Raw genomic sequence first — 26,140 nt, 5'->3', positions numbered from 1 at the left:
AGCAAGGTTCATTCTTGTCAAGATATGTGCAAAATGATCCCATCTGCAGAAATTTCCCTGAGTGTATTTGTGTAGAACTAGCAAAACTGAAAGTGTGGACCAAGAAATGGGGCCCAAATGGGTGCATCCTATTAAAGAAGTTTGTAGCAGTTTTGGCAGATCTGCTGAAGGATTTGTTCAGTAGATCTTTGGAGACAGGAGTCATGCTATTACTGCAGAGAAATGGTGAGTGTTGTCCTCTCTTCATAAAAGCGGTAACACAGAAAGAGACTGAGAACTACAGGTGGTGGGAAAATGAAGGGAAACTCTGCTGAAGGAAAGAGGTAGATAAAGTATCTGCAATCCAGTGGTTGTAGGATCTAGGGGCAGCATGGTTTAACCAGAAGGAGATCTTGACAGGCAAATCTGATTGTTCTTCGATTGGGTGACTAGAGAATTGAATCAAGGCTGTGCACTTTATGTGGTTTACTTGGATTTCAGCAAAGCTTTTGATACTGTCCTACATAGGAAACTCTTACATCTGAACAGCCTGGGGGTGGATCTCAAGGTAGAGGATTACATTTAAAAACTGGTTGAATGATAAATGATAGAGGGTAGTTGTAAATTGAATTCCTTCTAAGATGGGTGATTAGTATAGTACTAATCTCCTCGATCTGAAGCCAGTTCTGTTGAAGATCTTTGAGTGATGTCGCAGAGGGTTTAGAAGGAAAAAAATTTATATTTTTGTAGATGACATGAAGATTTGTAACACTGTGGATATCCCTGAGAGAGTAGAGAGAATGTGGTGCAAGCTAAGAGAGCTCAAGGAGTGGTCTAATACTTGATTGTTAAATTAATTACAAAAATGTGGTGTCATGCCTTTGAGGTACAGAAATATGAGGAAGTAATATATGAAACAAGATGAGCCTACTAGTGGAGAGATTTAGGGTTGACTAGTATCTGATTTCAAGGTAGTGAAATAGTATGTAGTGTTCAGAGGCAGAGGGATCCTAGAGTGCATAGGAAGAGGAGTAACTTGCAGTAAAAATTGTTATAATGGATATTTTTATCTACTCTTCTGTTGTGGCCAAGCACCATTGTATCTTCCTCTGACTCAAAGATGAATTTAAAAAAAATAATGCCTCTGCATAGATTGCTGGTGAAAATTCACCTAGAATATTGTGTTCCATTCTGGGGGGTCATATCTCCAAAAGGCTATAGATAGGCTAGAGGTAGTTCAGAGAGAGGTAACCAAAGCAGTGTGGGGTCTGCACCAAAAGCCACTTAACATGAATGCCGAAGAAGAAAGGATAGATGGTGAGATGTGATAGACACACGTATGTACCTGAAACGTATTAATTATAATAATAAAGCTTTTATTCCTTGCATACTCCACAGTTTGAGAAGTCACAAAACAATATACATATTAAAAACAAATCAAATACAACAAAGACCTTGAAACAATGATCAAAACTAAGGCATAAATATCAAGAGCCAAATAGTAATGCACATATAAAACTTTTTCATTGGAAAATAAGTTGCAGAACCTAGTGGTCATGATATGACGCTCCAAGTGAGTAGATTTGGGAACAATGTCAGGATATGTTTTCTCACCAAAAGGTTGGTAGATGTCTGGAATGCCCTCTTGGATTGTGTGATGAAGTCTAAAAAGGCATGAGATAAATACAGATGATCCTTGTGTTCAAAAAATGAAGTATGGTAGAAACATGAGCTAGTGACACCACAGGCCATGGGGGTAGCCAGTTGGGGTAATCTGACTTCTAAGAAGGCATTAGGGTGGCCTGCAAGGAGCAGCAGTTATTACCCTAATAGCGATGGTATATTTATATTTGGCTTCTGAGAAGGCTGAGGTAACCTTTGTGGGTGATGATTGTTTTTAAATCCATACTTCAATGAGCACAGGGAGGCTTGTTGATCGTTAGGAAACATGGTGCTAACATATATGTATTGGATTAAGTGTTGGTCTTGTAAGAATCAGCGGAAGATAACGAAGCCTGAAATGACCTACCAGTAGAAAATAATGGAGGCTAGTACTTTTTAACTGCTTCTGGGCATAATTGTCACTGATATGGAGGACAGTGTTAGGAAAAGAAGGTTCAGGTAAAAGACATGTGAGTAGGAGAAGGGAACTGGAGTTGAGTTGTATAATGGTACTGTATGTTTATCTACCCAAAGTGGAAGAATCTCTCAACTGAGCTGACTAGATGAGCGTTTTCTGCCGTCATTTACTATGTTACTGTGCTTCCTAAAATAAGTTTAGTTAGGGTCTCATCTTCTCAGAAGTGTTAATTTTTAGGATATCTTTTCTCCTGCTTTGTGTGGTAATGTATAAATCATGTGTACACACAGTCTTTCTCAAAACTCAGTATACAACTGTTTTTTGATGATTTTTATGACCAAATGGTAGTGATTTTTCATTTTGCGTTATATTTTCTTGTCTTCTTTTCTTATGTATTATATTATGAATGCACCATTGTACTCCACTCAGCACAAATTTGTCTCCTATGAGTGGAATACAAGTATTTTAAATGGTTGAGGTAGATGCAAATAAATAATTCATTTATGAACCTAACACACCTTACGACACACGTTTTACGGAAAGTTTTGTGGATATTCATGTTTGTCATCTCAACATTTTTTTTTGTAGCTATCACATGATTAGCTCTGTTATACAGGATAGTTAGATTTTAATCTCTCCAAATGTTTTATATGACAAATTTGACACATTTTTCAAAGAATGTCTTTTAGATGCTTAGTTTTATAGACAAATTTCTGCAAACCAAACATTAATCTGTGCAAAATTAATTTGTCTCTTTCTGTGCCACAATATAGCATAGAGCCAAAAACATTTTAAGAGCCATCGTCTCTATTTTTCATGCTGCCTACTTAAGCTGGGCAATCTATTTAAAAAAAAAAAAAAAAAAAGAGGGGGGCCAGCTCTGTGGCTTAGGCTGTAGCTCTGCACACCTTGGTGAAGGAATCCAGGTTCAAGTACCTTATCTGTTCGGGCCAGTCTGTGGCTTAGCCATGGGTGGACTGTGCCCCCTCAGTTTTGGCTCAGGCCCTCACCCCTCACAGCAGGGTCATGTCTCATCTGAGTCAGCCTCTTAAGGGTTCAAGACAGAGGGTTTGGAAGCATTGGAATTACTGCCAGTCCATGATCCCCTGTGCCTTTAAGGGGGTTTACTTGAATGGGAAGTTCTTGAGCCAGACGTTTGAAGCCATCAGTCTTTCTGTTTACCTTTGGCAGGTAATTATTTATCCCCTCTCTTCTCAGCACCTTAAAAGTTCAGGAATGGCTAGGAAGGATGGAAGCCTATTTGTATAATTGTTCTTCAGCATCCCGAGAGATTAACCTTTGTATATAGTATCTCCCATAACCACAAAGGGGGAGAGTAGGAAGAGTGAGAAACAGCAGAGAAGAAAGGAGAGAGTGAAGAAAGACAGAGAGAGTAGTGTTGTCAGAAATTAAAAAGGGTTTGTAGCCACTGCTGTGATGATCCACACGGGGTAGGGTAAGGTATGGGGATGGGGCGAGGCAGCTGGCCACAGTGCTCACCCATATTAACCTTGCCCCCTCTCCCCAAAATAATTTCAGGTCTGGCTCTACTTCTGGGATCATTCAGGCCTGAGTGAGCCATAAATGGGCTGTGATTAGGCTTGCAGAGAGAGGGAAGAAGACTGCTGATAGTATGACAGCCAGTGATAATTTTCATGGAAAAAAAAATAGTACCTAGTTAGAACCAGTGGCAGCCTCCACCTCCCACTCCAGCTACAATGGGGAAAAAGAAGCAAATTCGAAAAGGTTCTAAGTTGGCAACCTGGCAGAAAATTACCACCAGGTGTCTGCTGCTTTAGGCAATGAGTGGTGCCGCAGGTGTGCCTGAAAGGAGGCACTGCCCCAGCCTTTGAGCTTTGTCTCCAGGTCATGCCAGCTTAGAGTGAGGAGGAAACTGCTGATCATGAGAAAAAGACAAATAGGAGAAAGTGCGGTAATAGCCAACAGCAAACCAAACTGAGCACAAGTATTGAACCAGAATGGTCCCATGCACTTTAGTAGTCGTCATAAAAATAAATACCAATATTCATAGTGCACCACTGTAGGAATGGGCAGAGAAATCTTGCTTTAGAGAGAGCATAGGTCATCCAGGACCTTGAAGTTTAGCACATGTAGGATTTTGTTTCTCAGGGGATTTGTGAGGATAACATTCAGAATACTGCATAGCATTCAGTTTATTCTGTAACATGAATACTTTAACCTTTCTTATGCTCCCTTGGCATATCTGCTTGTGTGTGTTTCATTTCTAAATGTTATTTTAGTAATAAAGCCTGTTTTAAAATATAATTAGGACATATTTTATTTAGTATGCCTAGCCATAATAAATCTTAGTACAGTAATGGGAAAAGGGCAGGCAGCCCATTTTATGTCTTCTGTTCTACTTGGGGTTGAATTATTTGTTGGATACATTTAATTTTTTCTATTTAACTTGTTTTCTCTGCAGGTTGCTACAAATGAGGACAGTGGGATTCTCCTGTATAAAGGTGACAAGGACTATATAGCAGTAGAACTGTATTGTGGGCGAGTGCGTGTCAGCTATGCCACAGGATCCTATCCAACCTCTGCAATTTACAGGTGAACAACCAGCTATAATAAAACACCAAAGCAGAAGACATAGCTAACTCCATGTAAAAATGGTGACTCTATATGTCAAATAAAATGAACAAAAATTAGATGACCAAAGCAAGTTAATATATTCACTGTTCTAAAAGTGTATAAAATGCTTAATGTTTGTATGTGTGTATACATTTGTATTTTTAAATTAGGTAATCTGTTCCTTCTCCGTTAGAGAGAAGGAACCGTTAAGTATGGGCAGGTATCATTGGGTATATCATGATTAGGTTAAATTTATTGTTTTATGACATTTTTTAATGGTTTATATTTTACTGTAATATATATTGTTGATATGATTGTTTATTTTGATTTATTGTTGTATTATGTTTTTGATATGTTGTTTTATTGTACTACACATTGAGTATGGGATTTTTCCTGCATAAAGGCGTGTCCCAACCAAGAATAGGAAAGAATAAATGTGTGTGTATATATATATATATACTGTATATGTAGAGAGATTATATATGTCATAAACATACCATCAGGAGTGCCAGGAATATTTTTTTGTTTAACATAGATATGATTTAAGGGAAAACCATTATTGATTAGGATTTTACCAGTAGATTAGTGCTCTTCTCATTTGTGTGGAATGCTGGATAATGCAACAGGTGCATGCTGACTTGCAAAATCAATGCATACAACTGTCTTATACATACTATCTTATATACTGTCTTATAATGCTACAAACCTGCTATATGTTCTTAGCATTCATCGTTAGATTCAAAATACATGTGAAAGACCCATTAAAAATCCTTTGCAATAGTCTGTGCCATTGAGCAGCTGTTCTATCCAGTATGTCAGGAAACCTGTACACTAGCTTGATTTTAGCTGAGTAAACTGGAGTAGGACATCAGGAAATCTTTTTAACTGAATTTGCTATAGTAGAATTCCATTGTATAGATATAAAAAGAGCAATGGGAAGGATCAGTGGATTGGCAGAAAAATGTAAAAAAGGAATAACACAAACACAGATTCTCAATGTGGGCAAATACATCCTTGAATATCCACATGCATAATAACTTAGCAAGTGATGGCAGATAAAGACCCAATAAAGACAAAGATCCAGACTGCCCATCAAGGGGCTGAGTCATTACTGCCACTCAATGAAGGTAGGATACCCCCATTCAGAAATGTTACATCTAAACATAGCAATAGGTTACCCCTTTACTTCATTCTCATCCTCTAGTCATTAGGGATCCTCCACGTTTATCCCATGCCTTTTTGAATTCCATTACCATTCTTTCTTTACCTTTTTAGTGCAAATTTTTGTGCACCGAACCTTACAACTTTGTAAGGTTTTAGCAGTCAAAAACATGCATTAAATTTAGGACATCATGCATATGCTATTTAAATGAAAGGATTAGCCATTAATACTCCATTGCAGGGAGAAACATTAAAGCTATGTCAATATGGTCCCAGACCTGGAGTTTCCTGGGTGTAAGGGTCCTGAGGCAGAGTCCTCCTGGGCTTAGAGGGTCCTTGGCTGGACCAGAGAGCCTCCAGCTTTTTAAAGTCCACTTTTTACTTTTCTACAACTTTAGCCGTGTGCCTGAATGATGTAAAAAGATGTGCTAAGCATCACATTTGATTACATTGAGCTCTGTGTGCGAATCGTTAGATTGCCTTGAGAGCTTAACATTTGAATTGAAGGATATGCCTAACATGTAAGCAAAGACATTTAATTTGTACTCCCCAAGCCTGTTATGCTGTTGGCGTGTTTTATTTTTCTCACTTGGTTTCAGACGAGTCTAAAAATGCTTCCTGCGTAAGGAAGAGAAGATTAAATGAATGTAGATTTTTAATGCTACTTTTTTATGTTGCAGTGTTGAGACGATAAATGATGGAAATTTCCATGTAGTAGAATTGATAGTCATGGATCAGACTTTGTCACTGTCTATTGATGGAGGAAGCCCCAAAGTCATTACTAATTTGTCTAAGCAATCTACACTCAGTTTTGACTCCCCTTTTTATGTCGGAGGTAAGAGAAGGTTAACTTTCAAAATATGTTCTCCTCCAGATTCTTTGGAAGTAAGTGGTAAACTGCAAGAGATTGTTTTGAAGGTTCATGGCCAGGAGTGAATCACAAGGCAGTTAATCCTTCCATAATCTTGTTCTTAACCATTACTGTGAGTGTCGGGAGGATAGTATATCTATTATAGAACAAACTTGAATTGACTGTTTAAAAATCAATACCGTAATTTGCTCCAGGAGTGACTGATTTAGTGAACCAATCAGTTTCTTAAGCTCTGTTCGCAAGAGTTTTGCCCATTTAGTAGCAAAAGTCTTTTAAAAATATTACCCCTGGTGAGCAGCAATTTATTTTCTCATCACTGTTTATAATAATGATCTAGCTGAATAAGTATGACATGTATTCATGTTTGAATGTAAACCGAGGTGATGTTTTTTACGTACCCCGGTATAGAAAAATCTATAAATAAATAAATAAATGTACAGTGTACATTCTGATTGGCATTGTTACAGTACGATTATGCATTTATATGAAATTCTTTCATGTTTCATGTCAAACGAAACTTGAAGCTTTGGGCTCACGTGCTTTCCCTTATCAAAGATGTGCAATGATCAATATATGGAGATGGTTCTAAAGAGGCCAATATTCATTAGGCCAGGTAGTGGACAAGTTATCCGGCTAAGATTAGCAGAATAACTTATTCCATATATTCAACAAGATAAACGCATATAGCCGGGTTACTTTAGGCCTAACAGGCCAGTGTTTAAATATAGCCGATTAAGCCTAAAGTTGATCAGCCTCGTGTGGCTGGATAACTAGCTACTTTCCCGGATATCTTTTGAAGATATCTGGCCAACTAGTGCTATTTACTAAAATAATTACAATACAATCGTGGACCTCCCAGCCCAAATCGCCACTCCTGAGCATCAGCCATCCGCTACCCCAGACCCCTCTCCCAACCCCTTCATCATGTAAATTAAAATTAAACCACGATGCCGGGCCTGGCTCTCCTCCTTCCTTCCACCCTCGCTAAATAGAAAATCTAAATCCCATCTACTGCCCCCCCCCCCCCCCCCCAGCATCTGATGCCATCCCGTCCACCCACCCGGTACTTTCACCGCGCCATTTCTTCCACCAGGAGCAAGAACTGGCCCATTTAAGGTACAGGGTGGGAGGGCGTCAGATGCTGAGGGTGGCTAGAATATAACCGAATAAGGTCTGTATATAGCTGGGTATGCTGTTTAGATGGATAACTGTTAGATTATCCATCTAAATGGCTTTTGAATATGGACCCCAACATGTTCTATCTGTTAATGTTAGATGGAAACAAGTTTTAAATCAGTCAAGAGAGATGCATTATTGAGTCAAAATGAGTTCAAAGAAAGTTCGTATGAGAACTGAAGTTTTGCTGGTTAGTATATGCTATTGGATGGATGATGGCTCCATGGCAGTGCCCGGTAGATCTGAATTTGATTCTGTTGCCCGGCTTCTGCTCATTAGACAGTCCAGGCTTAAGGATGCATGCAAAGGGATACAATTTGCCTTTTGTTTGGCGTGCAGCTCTTTTGAAATTAGCCATTCCTTACTTTCCTTTAAGGCCCATGGAGGTAATTTTAAAAGGAGTTATACATGTAAATGTAACATACTATCGTAACAAATTAAAAAAGCCATTTATACACGTAAAGGGCACTTAAACGTGTGTGTAACCTATGGACAATTCAATGATATATATCATAGCAATTTTCAAAAGCCCATGTACATGGGTAAAGTGCATTTACATGTGAAAACCCAATTTTAAGTGTAGAAAGCTCTTTAAAATCAGGACCTGTATTTCTAAAGCTATTTTAGAAATGCAGATACCTTATCTGCATGCTGCTAGAACTGTAACATGGTTTTTGTGAACAATTAGAGTTAACTGCTATATTTTTATTATTAGCCATTGTAGTTATTCCCATAATTGTTATTGTACATAATATAAAATGTAATATAATGTAATATAATGTAGTTTGGCATAGCACCAGTCTAGGATCTAGCTAATTTATTCAGATTAGGTTACATAGAGTGAGCACTGTTTTATGTATGTTGATGCAAGTCAGTTATTAAAAACCTCATCAAGGAGTGCCTGGTGACTCTGTGCTGTGTAGTAGCATGAAAAGGAATTGGATTTGATTCCCAAACCAGGACTCTGGCTCGACTGGGAATGATACAGAAAGAGCATTGACAGTCCCTGGGTGGGGGGGGGGGGGGGGTGTGAGGGCGCAATCTGCTGTTACTCAGTGATGACATCTGGTGGCCAAATTTAAGGTCCTTATTGACCGGGTTCCAGAGAAGGCCACCATTTGTATCCCCTAGTTGAGGACACTTGCTGTGATGATTAGAATGAGTTTGGAGGGGTGTACAGAAATAGGGGGACCTGGGTGGAGTCTCTGGGAAGTTGCAAATGAAGGCTCATGGTACTGTAGCCTAGTGGGGAGAGGCTGGTTCCAATTGAGCCAGAGATCCAAAGAAATGGGGAGAAACTACCAGGACCAAAACAACAATGGGGTAAAGAATTCAGTGCTTGAGTAAGAACATCTGTTGCATAAAAGTTTATATCATATTTCGTATTCTAGGCATGCCTGTCAAAAATAATTTTGCTGCTTTACGCCAGTCACCTACTCAAAATGGCACCAGCTTCCATGGCTGCCTCAGGAATCTCTACATCAATAACGATCTCCAGGACTTTAAGAAGGTGTTGCTGCAAGTGGGGATTCTTCCAGGTTGTGAACCATGCCATAAAAAGGTGTGTGTGCATGGGACCTGCCATGCCACTAGCCAGTCAGGTTTTACCTGTGAGTGTGAAGGAGGGTGGACAGGACCACTTTGTGATCATCAAGCCAATGACCCCTGCCTTGGAAACAAGTAAGTCATTTAATAACTGAAATAATGAATTTATTACATCTGAAATTAATATTCATTCGTTGCCCATTATATATGATTTATATGATTACTTGAGATTTGATGATTGGCCACATTTTGGATCAACGGGATTGCAGTGCAAAGGGATGGCATATTTTGGGTAATTTTGAATGTTTATTACCTTTTGGATCACAATTCATGATCATTTTTGTGTTTAACCAAAAAATAATCCAGAAAAACTGTCCCTTTAGGTATTATAGCCAACTCCCCCTCCCTACACCCAAAATGGGATCATGCCTTCCTCCTTGGATTTTGACCCCGAACATGCAAAGAAATGTCCCTTTGTTAATGTTCCTTTTTCTTTTTCTCTGTATTATAATTGCAAAAAATGTATTCATATTTGAAAATATTAAACTAGTTCTGATTGTAAAATGTAGTTTAAAAAGTAATATTTAATTTATAGGATCCTACTGCTATACTTAGATTTGTACCTTTGACAAAAAAATAATATAATATATATCGAGCCCAATGTAAATCCATAAAGAAGAAAAAGCTATTTTTTAAACTTTTCTTGTGTCACTAACATCTTATGAAAGCTTGGTACAATGCTATCCAGTAGTAGATAGCACCTATCGCCCATCCATTTATTCTTTATCACCCAGCTGAAAGATACCGTACCAGCAATCAGATATCAATGTTGTGTTTAAATCTGTTTACTGGGGCCAGCCCCATGGTTCAAGTCATAACACTGTATGGGGCTTGGATCGATTCTCTCTGGTCTAGTCATGCAAGGACAGCAACACACTTGATCGTGTAGAGGGAGGGAGGATGGGGAGATGGGTATCCTGTTGGTTCTAGAGCATCATAGAGGGATTGTCTCATAGGACCCCTCCATCCAGGCTTGCAAGAGTTCCTGGGAAGTTGGAGTCTATAAATAGGAGGGAGAAAATAGGAAAATCCACCCCAACTCTTGATCTACTTTGAATTAACTGAAATCAATTATGCTTGTTGATCAGTCTTACATCTTTCTACAGCTGGGTTACCATGGAAAAACAGAAGAACTGAAGCATCAGACCATGGAACTATTGTTCGCCCTTCCTGGCTTTTATCCTATTAGTCTTTCTCTCCTCCACCTTTTAATACTGTACAAAATACCAAGTATATCAGTATTGCCTAGGGGGATAGGATCCCCACCCAATGCCTACCGTTAACTTGGGGCTCACTGCTGAAGTGGTGCCTGAAGCTCTCATCCATCCATCTGTTGTAAACAATAAATGCCTCCATACTATTTCAAACCCTAATTTGCCCAATGAACTGAGATCAGAGATAGGACTCTAATCTTGGTCTATCTACATTATAGCATGTAAACTAGCCCTTAAATTGTTATGATCTGTAAAAGGGAAGATATTGGTAAATTGTCATAGGCTAATAAGGAGCCATCCTTCCTACATTGTACTAGGGGTTACCATTTGCTTTCTGCTAGACTTCTGTTTGCATCTAGGGGAGCAACACTGCATTTTGTAACAGAATCATTAAGAGGACGTATGTAAGCCTGAGAGATTCTAGGAACCCTTTATCTTCTGAAAGACCTCAACACAGCTTGTACAATTTTTGAAGAGTAAGAATAACTTGTGAGTGGGGCAACTATCAAACTCAGCTTTCCAGTGTCAAACAGCTACTTCCTTTTCTTTATCTGCTGATATGACAGCAGTAACGTAAACCAAGAAATAGATATGCTTCTATGTGATTTTCAAAAGAAAATAGAGCAGCTATCCATAGTTTTTCAGAAGAGATGTCAATGTGTAGTTTCCCATTGAGTTCAGATGAGTGGAGAGGACAAGTATCTTAATTGTTTATGCAGGTAATAGCAATTTGCACACACAAATTATCTGTGTGTAAATTGCCCTCCCTCAAGGTGGCTAACTGCCTGTAATTGTAATTGCATTTAGGGAGATGTTCCTGGGGCATGTTTTGGATGGGAATGGAAAATCCCACTGCAATGTTGGGCAAGTCTCTTTACCCTCCGTTGCCTCAGGTACAGACTTAGGGCCACATTCATTAAGGCTTTTCTCCCATTTTGTGTTTATGGGGAAAACCCCTCAGTGACTCAGGTACTTAGATTGTAAATCCTCTGGAAACAAAGAAATTCCTACAGCACCTGAACATAATCTGCTCTGAAGTGCCCAAAAAGCAGTGTATATAAATCAAATAAATAAACTAAATACGTAGATTGCATTTTCAAATGGTCGGCTGTTTCCTGTGCAAAAACTACCCATAAAAAAAAATCAGGTACAAATGTCTGCAGCACAAAATTTCAAAGTGAAATACTTTCTCTTTGAAATCTGGTGCAAAATCCAGTGGGGAAAAAGTTCCCATGGGTTTGGCCCCAAAGCAGATAGTCAGCAAATCATAGCATCTCACTGTCCCCTATAGGCAGTGGGAGAAGGGGGAGTTATCCCCCCTCTTCTCCCTTCAGTGGGAAGGGGTGGGGACGATCCCTCCTGCCAAAATCTCCTCCTCCCTCCCTCCTCACCTCTATTGCGGCTCCTGAAGATGGAGAGAGCAGTGCAAGGGCCTTCAACATCCCTTATGTGCTGAGGGACCCTGCAATACCTAAGCCCCTTGCATGGGTTTCCATGGTAACGGGAAGCCCATGTGGGAGGAAGGGTTGGGGAACCACAGGATCCATCAGCACGCAAGGGATGTTGAAGGCCCTGAGCTTCATGTTTCATCCTCTTTAGATGCGGTAGCAGGCATGGGAGCAGCAGTGATGCTCCGGTGCCTGTAAGAATGTGGCGCCAGAGGCAGTTGCCTACATTGCCTATCCCTAAATCTGGGCCTGCTCAATGAGATATTGCTGGCTCTGTTTGGAACGACTTTAAGCTCTGTTTGTGAGCAGATTCCACAAGTTTGGTGCGGTTCTCATACTTCAACCTGGTATCCCCTGTCTACTGGTGTTCCTCAAGGTTTATCGCTTTTGGCTACCCTTTTAATGTTTACATTAGTCCAATCTGTAAACTTTTAGCAGGACTAGGTTTACATTACAGAATCTATGCTGATGATGTGCAGCTTTTCTTTCCTATTACATCATCTAATGCACTAACCTTACTGACAATATACCTTAACGCCATGGAGTGCTGGCTAAGAAATAATAAACTCTCTTAAAGTTCTTAAAATGGAAATCCTTACTTTAAATAGATTTCCTCAAATGGATGTTCCTGTGAATTTTCTATTTGACAATGTTAAAAAGTCCAATTGCCACAGAGATGAAAAAGTTTGGGACTCCTGCGCGATTCTGACTTTTCATTTAAAGCACAAGTAAAAGCTGTGATGAGAAGCACACAAGCCATGTTTCAGTGCTGGCAATTTTCAGACTGTGCTACAATTGCTGGTCTTGTCAAAACTTAAATCACTGCAGTTCCATCTGTCTTGGCCTGCCTAACTTGATGAAAGCATTACGGCTAATTCAAATCTCAGCAGCTCGAACTTTGACTAGAACCACCCGTAATGAACGTATTTCCGCAGTGCTGTATCACTTCCACTGGGTGCCAATTCAGTGGTGAATAAAGTACAAAATTTTAATTCTGATTCTCAAAGCAGGTAGTGATATGCCACAGTGCACAAGGGCGCTTTTTAAGATCCTCAAGCCTGTCTGAGGTTAGCTGAAAGCTGTTTGTTAGATGTGCCATCCACTCGTACTGTTTGGTTAGCCGAATATCAAGAAAAATCTGTTGCAGTTGCCAGTACCCTAATTATGGAACTCAATCTCAGTAAATCTCCGGAAAGAATTTTGCCTTGCATCATTTAAAAAGTAGTTAAAACCTTTTAATTTTATAGAGGCTTTTAAGCTATAGCAGTGAAGCACTTCACTTGCTAACTATAAATTATAGAAATTACAACATGCTTTGTATAGGATTGTTTCAATATTTTGCTGCTAGGCAGGGTTTTTATAGTAAGTTCATACATTTTGTGGTATTTATTTTGTGCTTATTTGTTTTCCTTTGTGTACATATATAAACATATATATCTCTGTTTTCACTTGGAAGCCATTGAGAAATAGGATTGTGCTGAATACAAATATGTTAACATAAAATTGCTCCCATGTTCATTGATTGATTGATTTTTGTATACCGTTGTTCAGTGTAGCCATCACAACGGTTAACAAAGCAGAGCATATACAAATAATCATGCAAGTAAATACAGTATTTGATAAAATATTAAAACAAGAACAATATTGCTTATTAAAAAGAAAATATAGTACAATCTTAAAACAGGAAATGATATTATTCATAATAAGAGCAAGTTAAATTTAAGCATAAAGGAAAATATATATATTAAAAGTACTCTTCATGATTTTATACAACAAAAAACACAAAAAAATCTTCTCTACTATAAGCATCGGTTGTTTCAATTTGGTAATAAGACAGGGAAATTATTAGCTGGATTAGTAAAGTCATGGGAAGGAAAATCATATGTTAAAGTATTAAGGGATTCAACAGGACAAATAAAGACATCCACTAAAGATATTGGGAAAATATTTACAGATTACTATCAAAAATTATACTCAGTGGATACAGACTATCACCCAGACATTCATAAGTACCTTTCTAAGATAAAACTCCCCCGGGTAAATAAAATGGACCTATCATTAATTAATGCTCCTATGGGAAAAACAGAATTGGAATTGATCATTAAGGATTCTGCTTTAGGTAAATCTCCAGGTCCAGATGGATTCACGTATGAGTTTTACAAAGTCATGTCTGATTTAATTAGTAGTCCTATTAAAAAAGTATATGATAGGCTTTCTTCGGATGAATTACAAACTTGGCAGGAGAATAAAGCAACTATAGTAGTACATCCTAAGTCTAATCGAAACCCAGAGTTACCTGGTTCTTATAGACCTATATCCCTTATTAACTGTGATCTTAAAGTAATGATCATTACTAAACTTATTTCTCCTTCTCAAGTGGGGTTTGTCAGAGGTAGGCAGGCAGTAACAAATGTCCGCAGAGTTCTGGCATCTATTGCCTTCTCAGAAAAATTACATTTGAATTCTCTTATAGTGAGCTTTGATGCTGAGAAGGCTTTTGATCGAGTGAACTGGGTATTTTTATTTGAAGCCTTGAACCATTATGGATTTCAAGGCTCCTTTATTTCATTTCTAAAAAATTTATATAATCAGCCAAAAGCTAATATTTGGGTAAATGGGGAACTTTCATCAGACTTTACATTGTCTCGGGGTACTAGGCAGGGTTGTCCCTTGTCCCCTTTATTATTTGTATTATCTTTGGATCCTTTATTACGTATCTTGGAGGATAATAAGAATATAGAAGGGATTAAAATGGGATCGGCAAAATTCAAATTAGCTGCATTTGCGGATGATCTCTTGTTGCATTTGATAAACCCCACCAAATCTCTTCCAGTTGCTCTTCATGTGATTGAAGAATATGGTCTTTATGCAGGTTTTAGTTTAAATCTCGATAAATCTGAGGCCATGGTAATAGGTCCTGATGCATCTATACCTTGGTATGGGAAATTCCCCTTAAAATGGACAAATGATAAATTAAAATATTTAGGTATTTGGATTCCAAAAAGCCTTTCCAAGCTATATGACTTAAATATATCTCCAATGCAACAGAAAACTAACAGCTTTTTAAATGCTTGGCACTGTTTCCCACTCTCTCTTATTGGAAGAATACACTTATTGAAAATGACATTATTACCACGTTGGCTGTATGTACTCAGTGTTCTACCTCTTCTATTAACTCATATGACTATTAGCAAATATCAGAGAGTAGTGACAAAATTTTTATGGCAGGGGAAAAAACCAAGAATTAAACTATCTATCCTAATGAAACCACTATCCATGGGAGGTATGGGTCTTCCGGATTTGAAACTCTATAATCATGCGATTAATTTACGATACATAGGGGACTGGTTGATGGGCACACAATACTTTTCAGACACCTATATTGAAGCACAATTGCTTCTTCCAATATCGCTTCGTTATGCTTTACATGCTCCTAACGCTTCTTTATCTCGCACAATCAAATCAGATCTGCTTTTACAACCTTTAAGAAGAACATGGATATGGCTAATGAGGAAGAATTCGTTATCTGACAACATATCACCATTTCTTCCATTTTGTGGTAATCCAAAGTTCTTTTTAGGATCGGATGCATCACGATTTCGACTTTGGGACCGTGCGGGACTCAGATGCATTGGACAATTAATACATATGGATGGATCTTTTCTTACTTTTAAAGAACTTCGTTCTTTTTATAAACTCTCAGCTATTGACTATTATCAGTACCTTAAAGCTCGACATTATATACAATCGCTTGGTTCACCAACCTTCATGGACACTAATTGGCAATTTTTAAGTAACTGGTTTGATCCAGAAAACCCCCAGAAACGTTCTATATCGTATTTGTACAAATAATTAGAGTCTTCATATAAGATTTGGTCCTTGGAGAAGGTGCAACTTAAATGGCAATTAGAACTTGAGCAACCGATATCAATTGCAGTATTGACATCTGCATTTGTTAGTACGCGTAAAATTACAATTAATACGCTCTTGCGGGAAACTAGATATAAAATTATCTATAGAATGTACATTTCCCAGCATCAAGCATTCAAAGTAGGTTTCACTAACTCTGATATATGTATCAGGTGCAAAGGAGGACCAACACACTTGGGTCATTCCTTTTGGAGTTGTCCAACAATTCAAATATTTTGGAAGAAAGTTTATCATACTGCAAATAAAGTTGTGGGTTATAAAATTCCATTTTCTTCATTGGTGGCACTTTTTGGAATCTTTCCTAACTCATTCAAAAGAAATAAGGTCTCGATTCTCTGGATTACAAAAGTTTTTTTATTAGCTTGCAAAGCCATACTAACAGCCTGGAGAACTTCAGAAGGACCATCTATATTATTATGGCGTTCTTCTATAATAAATCTACTAACCATGGAAACCTTGGCTATTAATCACCTGTTTATCAAGACTAGAAGAGCAATAAATGCAGTCTGGCTTCCCTTTATTCTAACCTTACCACATGAATCTAAAAGTCTTTTTTTAAATCATATAGATATTTGATATGTGATCCTTGTGCTTCTTCGATGCAGGGAGGGAAAGAGGGATGGGAGGAGGGGTAAAAATATGGATAGAGTTAAGAAAATATGTACCAAATGTTATGCTTTGGTAATGTTCATTATTTATAATAAAAACAGATTTAACATAAAAAGCTTGGTTAAAAGAAGTTTAAAATTGCAGAAAAAAAACTAGAGAATATGTAGTGGAGGGTAAGTGGGTTATTGGGCATCTTGATATGCTATTGAGAAGAGCCTGAGGGACACCGGTTTTGAGATGAATTTTGTCGGACAGGGAGTTGTTAATTTTCACTTGGTAGTTCCTGTTTGCTAGATAGGATCAGAACCATTGTTGTGTGTTTTCTGTGAAGCCGATTTCTTTTAGACGGTCTGAGTATAATGCATTGCTCTACAAAATGTCCTTGTAAACAATTTTGCCTAGTTTCTTAGCATGTATGCATATCCAGTATCCAGTGAAATGCTGGTTATAATAGTATTAAGATAGCATTTAGTATTCCTCTAGCTCTGAATTGACTTAGTTTGTTTTTCTTTTTGTTCTCTTTGTAGATGCCTACATGGTACCTGTGTACCAATCAATGCATTTTCCTACAGTTGTAAATGCCTTCCAGGATATGGGGGTGTGCTCTGTGATGAAGGGGAAGATTTATTTAATCCGTGCCAATCCATGAAATGTAAACATGGCAAATGCAAGATTTCTGGTTTAGGAAAACCATATTGTGAATGCAGCAGTGGATATACTGGGGACATTTGTGATAAAGGTAAATACATCTGAGATCAACATTGATTAGTGCTAGAGAACATTTGTTTTTGTTAGGAAAATAGAAAATAATCTTATTTTTAAATACTTTCCTGTTATGTTTGTTTCCTAACAATAATCCTCCTCCTGGTGTGGCCTGGTTTTTTTTCCTATTGCATTGACTACCTGAGTTTTCTCAGTTTAATCAAGTTTAGGGCATGTGTTACACAACTCTCAAAATAAGTAAAAGAGCATAGCCCAATTTTTTTTTTTTTTTAGCTGACATATATTTCAAGGGCCAGATTTTATAAAGTACATTTCTTATAGACAAAATGAGAGAGAACCTTTAATATCTCTGATCCCAAGTACCTGAACGCCATTAGGAATGTGTGCCTTTTTTGTAAACATTGATCATATCTTAAGTGATTCAGGAGAGGAGGGAGCCCTGTCTAGCCACACCCATCTGTGTATTATTTTTATTTATTTTAAATTTGTTGACTGGGAATGATAGATTAGGATGAAAGCCTTGTTTGTAACTGGATCCGGGGAGGCAGTGGGTAGGAAGCAGGGAACATGGAACATATCTTGGGGGGGGGGGGGGGAGGAACTTAAACATTTATATTTTATCTATTACATAAATCAGAAAACAAAACATTTGCAAATATGGTTACTTATTCGATATTCTCCTCTAGCAGATGTGACATTCTCCCAGGGCAAGCAGGATGGTAGTCCTCACATATGGGTGACATCGTCAGATGGAGCCTTGTCACGGAACACTTTTGTCAAAGTTTCTACAACTTTGACTGGCACACTGAGCATGCCCAACATGCCACTAACCCTGCAGCCACCAGGGGTCCCACTTCAGTCTCTTTTATTCCGCGCAGCAGTTGCCTGGCGGTTTAGGAGCTCTATGAGAAATTTCTCACAACTTTCCTCACGGAACTATTTGAAGTTTTATCTTCCCAAAAAATCCCTCACCGGGGTCCCCCATCGCGCTCCGTTCCTCTGACGTTCGGTAAGTGTTTTTTCCGGTACTTGCGTTCGGTTCCTGGCGGCTTACCACTTCGGCGTGCCTGCCAAATTTTAACATGGCGACCGGGTTTAGGAAATGCCCTGAGTGTCCAAGGACCATGTCCATAACAGACACACATAATATTTGAGTTTTGTGCTTAGGCCCCTCGCATGACATCCGACGATGCCCCAGTTGTTTACAAATGACCCCCAAAGGCCGTTGCGCTCGCCTGGACAAAATGAAGCAGTTGTTTGCTTCAAAACATACTGCTCCATTGACACCAGTTCAAGTGCCACTGACCGTGGAGGGTTCATCAACCTCTGAGATGATTTGCCAGGAGCACCGTGGACAAGTTGACAGTCTGTCACAGACTCCATCGAGGACATCAGCATCATCATCCTTGATGCCAGGGAAAGACTGGGCCGAGCTCCGAGGGAAACATAGACACCAGCACCAGGTGTCCCCACCCGGTGTCGGCATCAGTACTGCAGCGGCATCGACTTCCATCGAGCTGCCTGCGAAAAGGGCCCGGGGAGAGGAGCCCCCATACTCCTCTGGACCCAGGACCCCTAGGCGTTCCCCACTGGTGCCGGGCACCGAGCCTCCACGGGTCCTCATGCCCCTTTGAAATCCTTCACGGTTTTAGTTTTCACTTTCTCCGGAAGGACATTCCAGGCATCCACCACCCTCTCCGTGAAGAAATACTTCCTGACATTGGTTCTGAGTCTTCCTCCCTGGAGCTTCAAATTGTGACCCCTTGTTCTTCTGATTTTTTTTTCCAACGTAAAAGGTTTGTTGTTGACCATGGATCATTAAAACCTTTCAAGTATTGTAAAGTCTGTATCATATCACCCCTGCTCCTCCTTTCCTCCAGGGTGTACATATTTAGGTTCTTCAATCTCTCCTCATAAGTCATTTTATGAAGACCATCTCTGGACTGACTCCATTCTGCCTCTGTCCCTTTGGAGATACAGTCTCCAGAACTGAACACAATACTCTAGGTGAGGCCTCACCAAGGCCCTGTACAAGGGGATCATCATTTCCTTTCTCTTACTAGATATTCCTCTCTCTATGCAGCCCAGCATTCTTCTGGCTTTAGCTATTGCCTTGTCACATTGTTTTGCAGACTTCAGATCATTTGACACTATCACCCCAAGGTCTCTTTCCTGCTCTGTGCACATCAGCCCTTCAACCCCCCATCAAATCTTTCAGATTTCCACATCCCATATGCATGACTCTGCACTTCTTGGCATTGAATCTCCAATGCATTGTAGATGCTCCAAAAGAAATAATGGCAATACCGGTACATGAAGTTCTTTTGGCCCTCATGCTCCGCCTGTGGGAACATCCATGTTCGGTACCTCCAGTCAATAAAAAGACAGATGCTACCTACCTGGTTCAACAAGCCCCAGGTTTTCAAAAAAGTCAGCTGCCCCACCACTCTGTAGTTGTGGAATCAGCTCAGAAAAAGGCTAAACGATCGCATCCACATTCCTCTGCTCCTCCCGGTAAGGAACAGAAAGCATTGGATGCGTTGGGACGAAGAATTTTCCAAGGGTCCATGTGATATCGCAAATTGCAGCATATCAACTATACATGATCCAATATAATAGAAATCTCTGGAAACAAGTCCAGGAGATTGCGGAGACATTACCACAGCATATTGTGCTGTTCAATTTCTCCCCTTCCATCCCAAGTTTATTTTCCTTGTTTTTTGTAACTTCCCTCTCCCTTTTTCTGATTCACTGTATTTAAAGTTCAAGGTTCTTATTGAAAATATTGTTTTTTACGTTACGTTATGCTTTACACTCCTTGTTATTTGTAAACCGGGTTGATGTGATGCCTATCATGAAACTCGGTATAACAAAAACAATAAATAAATAAATAAATAAAAAGCCTTGTCCTCCATCCTACAAAAAGGATTGGAAGCAGGCAAACGTGAAGTCAGAGCTGCCTACGATTGATTCTTTTGAAACAGCAGCCAGAGTCTCGGCAGCGGGTGTCAGTCCTTGACGCTGGGCTTGGCTTAAGGCCTCAGACCTACACCCGGAAGTGCAGGACAAACTGGCAGATCTACCCTGTACCGGAGGCAACTTGTTTAGGGATAAGATCCAGGACGCAGTAGCCCAGTTAAAGGACCATCATGAGACCCTGCATCAGTTGTCAACTGTCTCCCCAGATGTTCCCTCCACAAACCGCAGGGTCACGCGGAGAGAACCCAAGAAACAATTCTACAGGCCACGCAGATATTACCCTCCTGTGTCACGAGCACGACCGGCTCGGGCACTTCAGAGGGGACATGTGCGCCAAACTAGAACATCTAGACCACAGCCAGCTCCACAAGCTGGCCCCTCATCTGGATTTTGACTCTTTACCAGAGAGCAGCAGCCATTTTCCAGTGGGGGGCCGCTGTGCCACTTTGCAACAAATTGGCATCCAATCACCACGGACCAGTGAGTACTGTCCATCGTAACCCACGGTTACCGTCTAAATTTTTCAAAAATACCCCTGGACTTCCCACCCAATCCATCCTGGAGTTGGGACGACCACACAAGAAAAACTCGAGTCAGAGCTCTCAACTCTTCTGTCTGTCAGAGCCGTGGAACCGGTTCCACCGAATCAGCAGGGGCAAGGGTTCTACTCCAGATATTTCCTAATCCCAAAAAAGACCGGCGGCCTCTGGCCTATTCTGGACCTCCATGCCTTGAATACATTTCTTTGCAAGGAACAGTTCAGGATGGTATCCCTGGGCACCATGCTTCCTCTACTTCAAGGGGATTGGCTCTGCTCTCTGGACCTGCAAGACGCATACGCCCATATTGTGATATCCTCGCCTCATCGCAAATATCTGCGATTTGTGGTGGGCCACAATCACTATCAGTACAATGTACTACCATTCGGCCTAGCCTCGGAACCTCGAGTCTTTACAAAGTGCCTGGCAGTCATGGCTGCGCAGTTACACAGCAGAGGCGTACACGTTTTTCTATACCTGGACGACTGGCTCATAAAAAGCCAGTCAAAACAAGGAGTCCTTGACACTCTCTGTCTCCCCATAAGGCTTCTAAACTCATTGGGATTTCTAATAAATTACCCCAAATCCCAATTGACACCATCTCATCTTCTCTCCTTTATAGGACAGACCTAGACACGACACTGTCCAGAGCATTCTTACCCACCACCGTGCGATTACGCTGTCCAACCTTGCCAGCTTTATCCACCGTCAAAAAAAGAGCCTCAGCTGGCCAGCTACTCAGGTTGCTTGGCCACATGGCATCAACAGTCCATGTCACCCCTATGGCACACCTGGCCATGAGAGTGACCCAATGGACTCTGAAATCCCAGTGGCAACAAGCTACTCAGCCGCTTTCATAAGCGAACCCAACTCCGCAGGGTGGCGGGCAGGTTTCGTGAGGACTAACATCCTGCTTGTCCTGGGAGAAAGCAAAATTGCTTACCTGTAACAGGTGTTCTCCCAGGACAGCAGGATGTTAGTCCTCACGAAACCTGCCCACCACCCTGCGGAGTTGGGTTCGCTTATGTTTTATTATTTTATTTTTCGCTTGTACTTTGCTACAAACGAGACTGAAGGAGGACCCCTGGTGGCTGCAGGGTTAGTGGCATGCTGGGTATGCTCAGTGTGCCAGTCAAAGTTGTAAAAACGTTGACAAAAGTGTTCCGTGACAGGGCTTCATCTGATGATGTCACCCATATGTGAGGACTAATATCCTGCTGTCCTGGGAGAACACCTGTTACAAGTAAGCAACTCTGCTTTACTAAGGGTAATATGACCTGCTGCAGACCAGAGGTGTGCTGAGCATCTGAACCAGTTCACATTTGTTTGCACATTCTAGAACCAAGTGTGTGCATAGCTTTCCGGGAACTGAATGGAGGAGAAATTCTCCCCTCCCCGCCAGGCAGAAAGTTCACAAAATATGGCAGGCCAGAGCTGTTTCTGTTGAGGAAGCTGATTGAGGGTGGGGGAGGGGGTTAACAGCAGGGTAACTAGCATGACATATTTATAATCACAGAGACAGCCAGAATACATCAATGGATAAGATTACGCTGAGTCGGGCCGAAGACTGAAAGATTCAGAAAACAAAATATATATATATAGTACTAGGGAAGCAAAAAGTGAAAACATACCACAGGAGCTTGTGTTTTCTAGCCCAAACGGGTCTTGCTGTGCTTACAGTAAAAACTGTATTTAAAAAATGCAGTGAAGGTTGGCCCATACTTTATGTACTGAAACAGAAAAGGATTTTCCCTCTCTAATATGTTACTGTGAAAATGTTTCTCTTTTCTCCTTTATTCAGACGCTAGGTTTTATCCTTTGTTTTAACAATTCCATATTATGTGCTGTATCTTTCTGCACTTACCGTTTCTCTGCCTTCTGCAACTTGAGAAGCCAAACCCAATGACTCTGCTCCTAGCTTTATCACATACTCTCTGCTTTTGTGACCCCTCAGCTCCATCTGATTTATCCCAGCGAATCATGCAGGTGAGACAGATCAAAATGGGAGGGGGGGGACTTATTACTACTTTATACTCCTGACCTTCTCTGCATCTCTTTTCCTCCCCCTCCCCCCAATAATTATGCTGTATTTTTGTTTTTGTTTTTTTTGTACCCCAGCCGGCATATATTTATTTTGTTTTCTATATTCGGATGACCAGTGTGGAGGAACATGCCAGTGCAGCTATTAACAGATGTCTCATTTTTAGCTAGTTTAGACATCAGTAATTTATGAACTTAGTGGAATGTAACTTGTATTAAGCAACAGATTGAATAGAATTGAGCTTTAGGCCTAATAAATTACGTTGCATGCTCTCTGAAACCATTCCCTGTGGTAAATAGAACCAGCTGTTAGTAGCATTAAGAACAAAAGATGTGTATTTTTGTAATAAAGGAAAGATTAAGCATCCAATTTTCTTGTCAAACTAATAACATCGTATTTATAGCCCATGTACAGTACAAATTTTCCTGCAGAAAACTGGCATGAAATAAAAGTTTGCTATTTGTGACATGTTTAGCCTAAACCATTAGTGTTCAATATAGTCAAGTTTGAAAAGTTACACGTAAGGGGCTGACGTGGTGGCAGTGCTGCCCTGAGGTGGATTCCCTGGTCAGCCGGGCCCCGGGGATGTAGCGGGGATAGCATTTGTTGCCCCCCCCCAGAGTTGAGGGGGGGGAGTCACAGCGGGGGCGGCCAGATTTGGGGCCCCCAGGATTGCATGGCTCTGGAAGCAGTCCTGTTTCATGGCCCACAGCTGAGGGCCATTGGCATAATCCCACTGAATTTAACGTTAAACTGGAGGGGGGGGAGGGGAGGGACAAGCCCCAGGTAATGCAAATGAAAGGCTCAGGCTGCCGCAATCCCTGCTTTGTTTTTCGATTTGAGCTGGAAGCCCAAAAGGTACAGTAGGAAAACTAATGGGTTAAAAAAAGGAGCTTGCAATTTAAAATTAGAACTATTGCTTCTTCCCAGCTGGCCCACAAGCCATCTTGCTCTTACTTGCACTTTTTCTTAAAGCTGCTCAATTCTGTTTCTTTCCAGAAGTCTCTTGCCGAGGCGAACGAATCCGAGATTACTACCAAAAGCAGCAAGGTTATGCTGCTTGCCAGACGACCAAGAAGGTATCGAGACTAGAATGCCGAGGAGGCTGTTCAAATGGCCAGTGCTGTGGCCCTCTGAGGAGCAAGCGGCGGAAATATTCCTTTGAATGCACGGATGGCTCTTCATTTGTGGACGAGGTGGAGAAAGTGGTGAAATGTGGCTGTATAAAGTGCCCCTCCTAAATAGGATCCCCCATCACCCATCTTCTGAAAAAAAAAAAAATTGTTGTACGCCTATTGACCGTGTCAAACTAATTAATGCTTCATAGTGGAAATATTTGAATTATATTGTAAAATACAGAACAGACTTATTTTTATTATGAGAATAAGATTTTTTTTTCTTTGTTTGCAAAAGATTCAAGTGCTTGGACTTGAGACTTTTATAAGCAAGAGGAGTATAAAGGAATATGATAAAAAAAAAAAAAAGACCTCGAAGACATTACTACAGTAACAGACATAACTGCTATTAACATGGATCTTTTTTTTTTTATAACATGCTGAAGATGAAATTCTTGCCGTACTCATGACTCTCGCCCTACAATTTACCTCTGCAAAATTACCCTGAACATGATGCCTGGTTGTTTTTTTTTTTTCTGCCCCTTCCTGTCCATTTTCATTCTGATCTCAAGAGGCCCTGACGTCACTTATATGTGGATGAGTAAAGGTTGTGAGAGAAGAGAAGCCCAGATTATACAGATTTCCCTGTGCTACGTGGCACGCATGCGTGGCCTGAACGAACAGTAGAGCATCCTGGCAGAACCAGGGGTACATTTCACTGGACCATAAGAAAAACAAGTTGTGAGCAAAGGAAGAGAACTCTCAAAACTGTGTGTTGTGCCCTTCAGTATCAGCATGTTAGCAGCAGAAACGTACAAGTCTGTAGCCTGTTTCCAGTATTAAAGTGTTTTTCTAATGTAAATGTCGAAGATGGGACGGGAGGTGATAAAATGAGGTAGATTCTTGATGGAGGAATTAATAACAAAGTCAGTTTCTCTTGAGATCGCAGAAAGCTTTTATACAGTATTTGGTTTCATGGAGAAATATTTATTGTATCAAAGTACGTTGTAATTAACATTGCTAGGCCATCTTTTTCTCTGGTTTTATTTTCAGTGCTTTAATATATAATAATTTATATTTTTTTCTGTTATTTTTTTGCCTTTTATTGAAAAGACAAAAACAGGTCAGGATTTTTTGGGGGAGGGGGTTGGCAGTTAGAACTAACATAGCATGTCCTCTTAGGGTGAATGTCTTTGGCCTGGCTCTTTTTTTCAGCACCTGACTGCCTGACGGTGGTGGTAGAGAAAGTGTGCAGCCGAGGGAAGTTGTAACTGTGCAGCTGCTGAATGTGGCAGGCATTCAGGACACCTCCCAAGAACTTGTAATGTACGAGAAAAAAAATGTCTTTGCATTAGATAACAATTGTATAGAAGTAATTTTCCCTATATAAATATATAAATATATATAAAAATAAATATATATTTACAGAAACTAAAATGGTGTGTAGGAAGTGCCACTAGATGGTAGACCTCATTGCAAATTAATATTCCCTTAGAGTTCTTTACTTTATTTTATTTTTTAAAGAAAACTATAGTGTCAAGAACTGTGACTTTTCAAAGTAATAAAACTACTTTACTTTATTATCCTAATGGTCCCTGTTATTAACTTGTTGCTGCTAAATTACAGTGTAGAATTGGTAGTGGTCTGTAGGGTGGTGCTCATTCTTCCTATTAAAACCCAGGGCATCTTGTTAAAATTAAAAAAAAAAAAAAAAGCAAAGTGCAGATGTTTCATTCAACCATTTTTATAACTCTTTTTTTTTTTTATACAGGAAAAAGTTAGATGTACATGTGTAATGCCGCGTGCTTTTTGTGTTCTCTGGACTGATATCAGTAATGCTACTGATGTTTGTAAATTAAACAGATATTTACTTCATTCATTGCTCCTATTTGTGCTGGTCTGACATCTGTGTGCTTTCAGTTTAAACAGCATCAGTAGGAAGTTGTATGTTGTAAGGGAGCTGAAGACATGGTTTGGTTTTTTAAATGCTGTAGACCTTCACATGTGACTGGCAAAAGACCTTTGATTTATTTTGCAAAACTACAAGTCAGTGATGGAAGCTGCCTTTACATGAA

General features: G+C 40.0%; 1 protein-coding gene across 1 annotated transcript in view; it reads left to right on the top strand.

Moving 5' to 3' along the window:
* SLIT2 (slit guidance ligand 2) overlaps positions 1 to 25,809 on the top strand; it is a 749,523-nt gene extending 723,714 nt beyond the window's left edge. Inside the window, 5 exon segments of the mRNA XM_029590345.1 lie at positions 4,503 to 4,633; positions 6,496 to 6,650; positions 9,254 to 9,542; positions 17,196 to 17,407; positions 23,950 to 25,809. Coding sequence (XP_029446205.1) covers positions 4,503 to 4,633; positions 6,496 to 6,650; positions 9,254 to 9,542; positions 17,196 to 17,407; positions 23,950 to 24,191 — 1,029 coding nt within the window. The 3' untranslated portion in view covers positions 24,192 to 25,809.
* Positions 25,810 to 26,140: the final 331 nt, after the last annotated feature.

Source organism: Rhinatrema bivittatum, chromosome 1, assembly GCF_901001135.1.
Source record: "Rhinatrema bivittatum chromosome 1, aRhiBiv1.1, whole genome shotgun sequence".
NCBI classification, from domain to species: Eukaryota; Metazoa; Chordata; class Amphibia; order Gymnophiona; family Rhinatrematidae; genus Rhinatrema; species Rhinatrema bivittatum.
Note: the sequence above shows the minus strand (reverse complement) of the source record. Positions and strands in the feature narration are given on the sequence as shown.